Source organism: Haliaeetus leucocephalus, unplaced genomic scaffold, assembly GCF_000737465.1.
Source record: "Haliaeetus leucocephalus isolate CR32 unplaced genomic scaffold, Haliaeetus_leucocephalus-4.0 Scaffold21, whole genome shotgun sequence".
Taxonomy (NCBI): domain Eukaryota; kingdom Metazoa; phylum Chordata; class Aves; order Accipitriformes; family Accipitridae; genus Haliaeetus; species Haliaeetus leucocephalus.
In genome coordinates, this window is record NW_010972457.1 from 2,865,669 (window position 1) to 2,878,147 (window position 12,479).

The window sequence follows — 12,479 nt, forward strand, 5'->3', positions numbered from 1 at the left end:
AAACTTCATGGGCACAAACAATTATGAAATCCTACACAGCCTTGTGACTTAAACATGGCTAAGTACAAAAGCATGCCTTTGACACAGCATATAAGGTTAAACATCATTTATCTCATACAGAACGACCAGAGAGACTAAGGGTTCAAAGGACCACTTGCTTATAAACAACCTACTCAATTTTGTCCCCACTGAAAAAACTGTCTAAAGCAATTAGTTCAGCATCAACACTGAATGTGACCTCAGGCTAAAGCTATTGGAAACACTTGTATATAATTTTCAGTCCTACTTAGCACTAACACATATATCCTTGGACAAATACCCTACAATTTATAAATAAGTTTGTATTTTACATAACAAAAAATCTGTAACAAAAAGTAGTCTTTAGAATATACCATATTTATACTAAATACAAGTTAATATAGCATGCCTGCTTTACAAAAACTGTGACAAATCTTGAAATTATGACAAATACTGCTCAGACATTTGCATTCGTTCTGCTAGATGAAGGCAAAAGGAGAACCCCCCAAAAATTTAGGAAAGCTTTTTTTTTTTAATACAGCACTACTTTTGTATTTTTTTTTTTTTAATTATAAACAGGCTATTTTTTACATTTGTGTAGCTACAGCATCAAAACTAGGAATAATAAAATTATCTGGGGGATAAACTCAGCAAATATCAAAAAAGATTAATTCTTATGTTCTTGAATCCATATAATATCACTGACAATTGGTCCAGTTTAACCTAGAGTCATGTCTATTTTCCTGTAAAGTACCTGCTACTGGTCTTTGTTAGAGGCACAGATACCGAATGCACGCCTGCAAGCTGCTATGTGAGGGGACATGACAAAGATATAGACAAAGTAGTATGCAGGATACAAAGGTCTCAAATATCCTTTTGTTTGTCTTGATAATTTAGGACATGTTACACCACATACACTCCAGTAGTTTAGGGGGAAAAAAAAAAAAGTGTAAAACACCATCTCCCCAGATTATTGGCACACCTTCCCCTAAGAAAACACAACCAGCCATAAGTATCAATATTCTTAGTATAAGAAAGACTCATATATAGACACATAATATATACATACACACTAACCAGTGTTACAACAGAAGGCAACTAGTGACTTAATGTCTGAAAGACAACTGTTATCACTTACAGAGTTTTGAGATACAGATAACTATTGAAAAACATCTCACTTTCATATAACACGTAACAAAAAACACGTAACAAAAACTTGTTCATTTGCATTCAGAGTGAATAGCAAGGGAGGGAGAAGCAACAGAGGAAGGGTTGGGATTCAAGTTGTTTTATCTACCCTTACTCACCAGGAGATTCTCCTGACAAATCTGGGGCTTGCGCTGAATCTAAAGAAGAAACCACACTGACAGCATTTGCAGGAATACCCATAGCAGCTGTAGAAGTGGAAATGGTTGATTTCTTTGGTGGTACAACAACACTCCTAGATGAAGACAAAAAGTTAGTAAATAACATTGTATGAAGGTTCACACATCATGATCCTTGTTTACCCATCTAGCATATACACTTCTATGTCCTGCAAAAGTACCGTTCCTTCCCTATTTTCTTTTTCCATCATCTCTGGCAATCTACCCTAACCAAAAGGACACTTTGTCCTTGTTTAGTTTTTATGGTACACTTTAATATATCATCCACTTCCACAAAAGCCATGACAAACAAGCACACAGTTAGAAGATCAGCAAGATAAGTGACCTGCAAGTAGGTTTTACTTTTCACCTTAGTTTCACCAAGATTTGGTTTTAAACTTCAGGCAACTATTTACAACAGTTATCACAGCATTCAAAATGAAAACATTAAGATAAATTATCAACACTCAACGTTGCCTTGACAGTATACTACTTCTTGTATTCTAATGCAGAACAAAAGACTAATTGAAGAAGGATATACTATAGCTAAAAACATCCTAACAGATACCCATATGCACATACAAACATTCACACATCTTAAAAATATGACTAAGGCATGAATTTGAGTATATCTTGTCAATCAAGTTTTACTTATATACTAAATCAAAACATTCTTTGGAGTTAAAGAGAGAATCTCCATCTTGTATACAAGTTAAACATCATGCCTTATAGTCAGCATTAAAGATTACACAAGAGGAAAAGATGCAAAGTGACAAGTTAGGCATGGAGATTTATATCACATGTTACTAAGACATCTATTTATGCTATACCAATTTCAATTAAATTGTAGTACTTTATTCCAAATACCTAAAAGGCCTTGTTAAGCATACGTTAAAGGCATTTTTAATTGCAAGTTAGCTCCATAAACATGCAAAAACCCAGCTAATGAGGTAAAGAGTACAGCTGATATATAATGCATTCCCACAGCAGCGCTTACTTTTAATTACCTGGTGTTAACCGTAAGCCGAAAGTCTTCAACATTCAATTTATTTAATCACATCTTTTGTTGACAGTACTATAACTACACACTGGAAGTATTCCCTTAATAGCTTTAAAATATTCATTTTCTACATAAAGTAACTTAGAAACTTGACCCAAATTCTGGTGTGATAATAACAACCAAAGAAGTTCTGTCAAATATTTCTAAAATAGTTTTTGCTAGAATGGGAAAAAAAGGACTGTATTTGACTCCCTTCTTCAGTCCAAAGGATGTCACAGAAGCTAGAACACATTACTGATTAAATCAGCTCTCCTTAATGGCAGGAGTAGGCAGGCACCATACTTGGAAGCAGTACATGTCGTATCATTATAAGGGTGACTGCTAATGTTAACTATACACTAAAAAAATAGAAGCAACAACACCTGAGCCCCAAGTCAAGATTGTGTCTAAACCATGAATTTTGCTCATATGTTCATGTCAGTTTCCCTGAAACATGAACAATGCACTAAAAAACCCATTCATATATTTAGACTGTCTTCTAAATTTTAGCCACATTACCAACTAATTTTGCATCACCCAGGTATAAGAAGGGGATCTCTTGCTCAATATCCTGTGATATTCACTGTATGGAAACTGTTACTACTGTTCTATAACACACATTCAAATACCTGGAAGGGACTGGATAATTAATACAAGTTTACTGAGTACAAGATGCACGCACACGTAGTAAACTTCTGGACATTTCTCCAACATTCATGACCCAGCACTGAAGTCCAGGTGTGTTCCTTTACAGATTTTAAGTTCTTTTACTGTATAGCTATCCAACTCAAGAAATACTGATCAATAATACTAAACCCAAATCATACAGACATATTACAAATACATGTCTATTCATGTGGATTCTATGACATCTCAGTGCACAAGCTGGAAATATTTCTTTGCACACCCACTAAGTTACAGAAACAATTCTCCATTTGCTGCTAACTAACACACACACACAATTATTTTGGATGCAAGGTGATATGGGAGAATATTTAGTGACAGATTTTGGTGCACATGTAGATGGCAATTGTGCACATATAGGTACTGTCTGTTCAAAACATATTATTCATGTAAGTAATTTTAAACTGGAAAACACTAAATTACCTTGAGGATAAAACCAAATCTTCTAGAGAACTTTTCTGCTTCCAGGGCTTAAAGTCAATCAGAATTGTCTCAAAACATCAAATCAGAATGGCTGTGTCCTCTGAATGCTACTGATCCTACTGCCTGATTCTACTTAAGAGCCCCAGGAACTATGGAACAGGTGGTATTTTAAAGGGCAAGCCAGACCCACACCTTAAAAAAAATTATACATAAATGGTTGAACTTTGACTAATTTTAAATATTAGAACTGCACTCTTTCAGATGAAAATAGAGAAATGAACATGCTGGAAGGATCAAGAAGGAATTTTAGAACAATTTTAGCACTACTACAAGAAGCTCCTCACAGGGCAAGTAAGAGTTCTGGAACTTCATGGGAGCAAGGAAGCCTGTGTGCAGATGGAGCTATTACCTTAACACTGCTCATCTGCAGCTGACAATGAGTGGAGACAAAAGAAATCCCAGCTACAACAGTCTTCCATTTTCTGTGCTGTTTCTGACACAACACTATATATTATCATTCCTTCCTGTAAACTTCTACTGACCTTCAGTGTGCTTAAGTGTAGCTGCACTGAGGGAGTAGTTTCAGCAAGTTGCCAGACTCTCCATAGCTACCCAAGGAGAGGTGCATTCAAGCAAAAGAATTAGAAATTTTTTTTTCTGGGCTGCAACAGACAGCAGTAAATGACCACAATGGTCTCTTCTGCCTTTTAAGATCTTTTGTATACCTCCTCACCTCCAAATCTGTAGAAGTTTGGGAATACAAGTACAGCTGCTTCTCTCCTCTTCAGTAACTTACATTCCATGCAGTATATAAAAAAGGAATTATATTCTAACACTTCCACTATAATTTTCAGTATCTAGCAATGGCATTCACTTCAAGGAAAATAATCTGATTACTAGCACCAGGAGTGTGGCACTAATACAGAGCTGCAAAGTACAGCTGTTAGAAGGCTTTTTTTTTTTTTTAATTACTCAACATCATTCCTTTTGCTTTGATTCAAGCAATAAAAATTAATAAGTACAGGTTTCAGACTTCAAAATATAGAAGAACGTATGCTGCCTTATAAACAGTACACATGGGTGTGCCCACGTGTATTCCAGACACAGTCACCACATGCTTTAAGCAAGAGACACTGACACTCACAGTTTTCTGAGAAACTTAGGTTGTTTAAAATATCCCACTGAAAAAAAAGTTTTAGCTTTTAGCTAAAAAACCAAACAAACAAAAAAAACACCTACTTCATAAATTATACGATAATTCCTATATTTAAAGGTCATGTTAGATCTTGGTCCCCTCTGTTACAGGCTTGCTTAAGGATTCAGAGTGTTCATGATGCACCACAGTCAAAGACTTCTGCTGTGCTCCATAAGTATTCAGCAAGAAAAAAGGCAACAGTACAGGGGCTGGAGAAATTGCTGCTTCACATTAAAAAAATCTGAACCTTGGAAGAAAACTTTGGCTTTGAACAACTCGCTATTCTAGCCTCAGACTAGTTCCGAACAGAATTTATTTTAGATAGTGATCTTCAACAGCCAACTGAAATTATTGCAACTTTTCCAGCCAAAATAAGAAAAGAAACAGTATCACTGGTGAGGAAAAAAGGTCCCTTCTCCTGACAGCTGTGTCAATCTGAAGCACACACACAAAAGAAGCGCTGGATATTGTCCAGAAATGCGATGTAATGAAACACCAAACCCAGAATGTACTTTGCCTCTGTCCTCTGGTCAGTTGCCATGACCTTCTGATTCAAAAAAAAAATCCTTAAAATAGCTCAAGAACAATAAACCAAAATATCGAAGTATCTTAACATAATTGCTTTATAGCTATGCATTGCTGCATTATTTGTAATGTCATGTTTACTACTATGTATGTCTTCCCTTTCAACAGTGCAACCGACCAATGTTACAGTTGTAAGATTTGTTTTAAGAGCTTCCATTTCCAGGCCTTCTTCAAGGTATGAAAGTATGGCGTGGCAGTCACATACAGATTCATATTTACCGCATACTGGAAAGCAAATTAAGATATTTGAAGCATAAACATTGGTCATGTTTCTTTATTTACTTTCTGAAATTCCAACATTTTCCCTTATTTGTGTAGTAATATGGTATTTTCTCTGAATATTTAGGTGGAAATGCAACTGTGTTCAAACAGAAATATTTGCCATTAACCATCAATGTTCATTTGTGTTCTTCTTTCAAAAGATTATGCAAATGTTAATAGAATTAAAATGAATACAACTGGCAGAAAGAATACATGAGACAGTTGAAAATCAAGATTAAATATCGTAGTAAATAAACTATGTGGAAAACATGGAGTATTTAGCACATTATTAAATCAGGTAAATTTGTCAGAGAAGTGTCTTAAAAATTAATGTGTTTCCAACTTCCCTCAAGTAATAGGGCACTTGCTTTTAAAAGTACACAAGTCCTTTTTAGTAGCTAAACTGATAAGCATTTCTTAAATATAGCTACACATGTGAATAAAATACTCATCAGTAAGTGGCCTTATAGTATATTTCCTCAGATCTAAAAAATAACATATTTTTAAAAACATCTGTAATCATGCATTAATTTCATCAGAATAACAACATACATTAAGCAACCTCACACGTGGGTAGAAATGTGTCATATGGAAGGAAACCATCAATACATTTTACTCCTTAACATTCACATTATCACACCATTTCAATTAACTCTATGCTTTGGAGTTACCTTTGTATATAACATCCTTTATCACCATATTCAGATACAGAAGAAATAAAATAAACTAGAAAAATTGCACAAAAATTGTTCTTAAGGTGTATTTCAAGCAGACCTCAAGCACTGTGGTAAAAATCGTAGTTTAGTTGCCTCATTTACATGACTGTAGATGTTTGCCTTTTTTTACTTTAAAATCAAATATTTAAGGTTTAAAGTAGGAATTTACAGCACATGAACTGATAAACATAGGTCAGGCATAGTGAGAACTAGCCACCATAAATACATCTTAGCCAGAAGGTCAGTGTGTTATTAGTCCCAATTATGCTGAAGTGTAAGAAGCGTTCGTGTTGCAGACAATTATTCACTGCTGAATGAGCACACACCACTGAGCTGAACACTGACTTCCATCACAGACAAAGGCTTACATAATAATGATCTATTCTGCCAAATTCTATAAGGATTTACTTATTGAAAGCTTTCTTGGTTTCAGATCACTGATTCCTCTGTTTCAATACAAAGATATAAAATATCTATAAATATCTCCTAAATTTTGAGTACATTTTCCTAAATTTTTTTTTTTAAGTTGGCAAGTCTGCAATTAATTTTAAATATATTTCAAGTTACAAATTTTCCTTGGGTGCGAGTCAAATATTCCTAATACAACATGGGCCAGGCCAAACTGATTACCTCACTATAATTTAAAAATACTTACATGAGCTCTAATTCCTCTTGACATACAGGACTTTATGCAGATTTAATTCTTAGCATTCCATTTTTTAGCATTGAACAGCAACACAGGTGACAGTTTGTCTGTTTCCCTATGGGATAATGGTTTTAATTCAAAACCAAAAGAAGTTAGTCTTGTTCCAGGGTACCAGAACGATGCCCACTGCAGGGCTCCTATGCAATGAGCAAAAGACCAATAAAGAGGATCAGAGACTTATTTTTACCTCTACTTTGAGAGCCAGGAAAGCAGCCTGCCATGTCAGAGTCATTCTATGTGCTCTGCTGTCTGTAGATAATACCCATTCTCTTATGTCTCCCCTGAAATACCCAAGGAGAAAAGAAGAATGAAAGACTCTCAAAGCCATGAGAGATCAGGGCAGCAGGGGAAGAGATGATAGAAAGAATACAATCAATTTTGTAAGAGAACTTTAAAATCAGCTTGGCAGGGAGAAGACTTCAAATGGTTTGCCTCTTCAGCCCCTGCATAATACAAATTGTTGGTGTGCCAAAAGAGCTGAGCTTCTCATCACAGCATATGTGCCTTGATCTACAGATCCACCATTCTCATATTCTGTCTTTACCTGTACCTGGTAGACTTAATCTTGTCAACAAGTTTATTCTTTTTACATCTGAGGGCCAAATCAATGAAGTCTAAAATATAAAAAAAGGACTTTGATTAAATTTAACCAAAATACCACAACCAACCATTACAAAGGCATATGCACGCCACTGACTGACAAATGCGTAAACAGGCTGAGCCAAACTAAGCAGCTTATAGATGATGTTCCAAAAAGATAAACAAGCTTATTAACATATCTGTTCTGTAAGTTACAGCATAGCTGCATATTTAAGCTCTATGGTACATGACCGTGATTTAAGAGCCTATATTCCTCTGAACCCTCAGCATCAGCTTCCTATGACATGATTATTGAGTGTTTCCACAAAGAGCAGTAGAAGCCAGGAGAGACCAACGTTTTATTTAAAATTGCACAGTAAAAATGGCAAGTGATAGGTTATGGGTTTTATTAGACTAACTGAAGAAAAATGTCATCTCTTTTTTTATCCTAAGCTTTGGTTATTTTTATTTCTGTTTTCTTTAAATTTGCTTGCATTAGCCCCCCCTCTTTTTCTACAAGATTACTACTAAATAAGAAAACTGCTGGTTTAGGACACACTGAAATTGGAACATTAATTCATGTCCCTACAGATCTTGGGAAAAAGCCAATGCAAGTCCTGAACTTTATCATGATAAACCCCTGGCACCCACTAATCACAAGATTGTATCTTCACATAAGATAAGGGGAAGATTTTTGGCATGGGAATGAACACACACACCTAGCTGTTTGCAAAGGCTTGCAACCTGGCAGCCTTTCAGTAAGGTTTCACTCACATAGCTGTTACTGTATACTCTCCAGCTATGGCTGGGAAGTTGATAATCCTTAAGATATGAGGAGAGTTTTGATTTCTGACACAGCATTCCTGAGATAAATGCAGGATCAGAGAGATGCTTTGAAATTCCCAGAGATACCCCACTGGTAAACTGCTACATGGGAACAACTTTTAACAAAGTGTCTTTTAAAAAGAAAAAAAAAACAAGTTAACTCACAGGACTTGTGTTTGCCCTCAAACAATATATTAAATGCAAAACAGACACAGAAAATAAGAGAGCATCCCAAAGCCTGTTTTTCCAAACTTTCCCAATATACCTTAGTATTTTTGTCTACCCCAGAGGTAAGAGCTACTATTTCCAACTCTATTACAGTTTCTTGTATACAGGTTTTTCTTTTGCTGGTACAATTCCTTCCCACTGTTGTCACTAGGTGTCATTTCAGAGCATAAACTTGTATTTTAAGCAGAGTTGTACTATATAAAGATACAGTCACCTTCAAGTGGTCATGAAACTTTCTTGCCTATATAATTTTAAATATAAATTAATATAAGATATAAATTTGAACTATAAATGTTCATATATACAGTTATTCTGATTTATTAGCTAGTTAGCAACATGCCTTATCGTAGATCAACATATTTACCATAGATGCAAGATTGTGCATGGCACTACCTGATGATAATTGACTAGTCCACCATTAAGTACGCTGTCTACCTGACATACCCACAAAAGCAAGGAAATGAAAAATTAAGCCACCTAGAAACACAGACCTGCTGACATGCCGAGGTCAGATACAATTGCTGAAGGACAAAATATTTTATACTAGCTCATGACCTTTTCCTGACATATTTAGCCCCACCCACTAAACATGAAAAGTCACAGGAAACTAATACCCGCAAGTTATTACTGTGAAGCAGTGCAGATAGCTACATAAAGCCCTACAAAACCCCTTGCCCTCTGCTCTTCCATTCACAAGCATGGTGCAGTCTACTGCTGCAGTACATGCAGCCCTTTCACTCCTCTGTGTATATTCCTTCATCAGACTAGCTTCCTTTCAGCATCTGATACCGTAATTATGTCTCACGGTTAAGTGAGAGAATGTTGAGAGTTGTGGTTACAAATGGCTGGCAATTCAGAGTTGGGAAAAGGAGAACGGAGTCCAGCTGGGACAGTACAGCACTGGAAAAGTAAAAGGGCAAAATAGCAAGTAGTTCAACTTTTCAGTGACTTGCTTTACAAGACACACTGCAACTATACAGAGAAAAAAACACAGAACTGCAAATGACTGAAGGGCTGCTGCCAATGCCCGGTGTTTCATTAGTGTACATGTTATCAAATTAAATCTCACTGTTTCCTCTGATAAGGTTTTGTAGGTATAATCTACCTATGTCAGATATCAGGACTGCAGGTGCCCAATTACTTCCTGTCTAGTTAACCTGCTTTACACCAATTCAAATCATATTTGCACAGGCAGCACAAACCTTCAGTTTTAGCAATAGCTAAAAAATAATTCCTAAATGCCACATGCACTTCTGTACCGGTTCTCCAGACAAATGTTATTTTGTGGTTCAAATCTCTGCCGCTCAGCAATGAACAATAAGAATTTCCTGAGGAAAAACATTAGTCACAGACTAAAACATTATGCTATTTCACATCGACTGCTCACTTGCAGAGCAATAAGGAAGTGCTAAAAGCACTTGGGCAGCAGCAGGGAGAGGCATGACAAGTTCTAATTCAGTGTCCCTCTTCTACCAATTTTCCCCTTCTGCCTCCATCCTCCTACTGCTCCCAAAACAAGTCCTCCTGTTTAGCATCACAAGCAGAACACTGTATTTACTTTGAGACAAGAGCAGGGGGGCCAAATGCTAGCATACACCATCTGTGTCTAATCCAGCCAGGCAACCACCACCACCTCTTCCCCCACTAGTGATATGGCAACCTGAGTTGAGAAGGCATGCTGTGACAGCTTCATCCACACCCCTGGCAGAGCTGCACTCCTTTCTTGAGTCATCTAAGTTTGCTAGTTCGAGCAAGGCAGCCATAGACAGCAAAGACATCAGAGCCAGAGGAAGTTCAGGTAGAAGCAGATGATCAGATACTGGTATGGTAACAAGGGATCCCCTTGCACCAGATAGATCGCAGGATTTCTGGGTATGACTAAGGCTTTTTTAGAGGCAGGAATTCAAATGCTATGGGATTCTTTCCTTCTTTGATTTCTTTGTTGGTTTTGGGAATCCTGGAGAGGTAAGGAGCTAATGAGACTGAAATGTAGGGGACACCAAAATTATAATCAGGAAAGAGGGACTTCAATCTAAAAGGAAAAGAAAGAGAAACAAAGCAGGAATGATCCATTTTAAATCCACCATGGCATTTGAGTATTAAGAAAGGCAGATATTTATTAAAATGAAACAAAATTTAAAAAGCTATTACAACAACAAAGCAAATCTAACAGCTTAGGGATATACCTACTGAATGAAGCCTGAAAGATTTAAAGTAGGCCTTTAGCACCAGAAGGCAGAACACATGCATTTTCATAAATGAATATGGGAGTATTCTATAGGTAGAAGGACACCTAGATGATTACTGCATTGTTTTCAATCCATTTGTAACTATTATTAAACCAGTATTCTTTTGCAGGTGTAACAGTAACTAGATACAGCTTTGTGATCAGTACACAAGCTGATCTACACATCATTACTTTAAGTTATTTCATGTCCATTTTATTTCCCGAGTCCTTTAAAACTAGCTAAATATGCATAGTACAGCAGCACTCATCTGCAAGTTCTGCACTTAGGAAGAGGTGAACAGGAAAGACAAACAGCTTACACCTGTAATCTTTTCTTTCAGTCTTGCAGTCATTTCTAGGCAATTTATTGGCCCTCTTACCATATTGCTTCTGAGCTGTAACATGTATGGAGACAGGAAAGTTAACTCTTATAAAGAGGTGCTGGCTTCAAGACCTTCAAGTGTAACCCAATCACAAGTCATTTTTCATTTCCACAGTCCTTTGTAGCATAACATTGCATCCCATGAGTTGCAGAGCATACCTTCATGACGAACCTATGTGATGTCAGCAGACTTTGTAGTCAGAGATTCTACTTGTTAAAGCATCTTGATTATATTAAGTATTAGATGACACTGTACATCAGATCTGGCGAACTGCAGTGTAAATTTTTTCTGTTCCTCACAGATATCTTAAGGAAAATGAAATAGCCCAAATATTTTGGAAGTTACATTACCTGTCAAAGGAATGGAACTGTACAGGCTGCTCAGCAGCTCCATCGCCAAGAACTCCAAGGAAGGTTGGTGGCAGAAGAGCAGTATCCACTGCAGTCCCATCAGCTGGTGTGCTTACCAAGCTTCTCAGGATGTCCTTTACGTTGACATTTTTTGCAGGTGGCACAGAAGCTGCAGGCTTACTATCCTCTGTTCCTGTCTCACTTCTGCCCTCCTGAGACTTATTTACTTCTAATGAGAGCGTGCATAGTACTTCACTGATTGCATCTGGACCTGCACTGACATTCAGAGGTCCTGCTTCAGTAACACTACCAGAACTGTTTGTTTGCCCTGAAGCTGGTTCCTCCCCGAGACCAGAATCCCTTCTTTGTACAGATACTGTACTTTCTGAATCTTCAGTGGAGGCTGAAGGACCAACAGCAGCAGATGGGTTTTCCAGATCTGTTCATACCAAAAACAGAAAACACATTTTAAGTTGATTATTAACAGAATTGCATTCACCACATTGCTCCTAAAGAAGTAACACCAATAGGTGACAAGTGAAATAACAGCTATAAGTATTTCCTCTTGCCTACTTAGAGATTTAATATTATCTATAAGTATTTAATAGGAAACTTAGAACAGAAAAATTTCCTTCTAATTTCTGAGAAGCCTGAAAAGTTATAGCATCCAAAAATTGAGACAAGGAAATAGAAGGTATTGGCTCAACAGTCAAAGAATGGAAATTGATCGATTGCCCTAAAGAAGAATAGGAAAAAGAAATCTTACAGTGGAAGCAAAAAGCTGCCAGTCTATGCTTATGCATACTTAACCTTATGCAAAATAGTAATGTTTCTGCAACAAGCATTTGTGAATACTTAGCTATTTCAGTGAGACTAACCACATCTACACCGCAAAA

The 12,479-nt window shown here is 36.7% G+C and overlaps 1 protein-coding gene across 1 annotated transcript in view; it reads right to left on the reverse strand.

The window, feature by feature from the left end:
- LRBA (LPS-responsive vesicle trafficking, beach and anchor containing) overlaps positions 1-12,479 on the reverse strand; it is a 431,397-nt gene that overhangs the window by 320,284 nt on the left and 98,634 nt on the right. Inside the window, exons 30-31 of the mRNA XM_010576372.1 lie at positions 11,584-12,022; positions 1,326-1,459 (exon numbers count right to left, since the gene is read on the reverse strand). Coding sequence (XP_010574674.1) covers positions 1,326-1,459; positions 11,584-12,022 — 573 coding nt within the window. The remainder of the gene's footprint in view (positions 1-1,325; positions 1,460-11,583; positions 12,023-12,479) is intronic.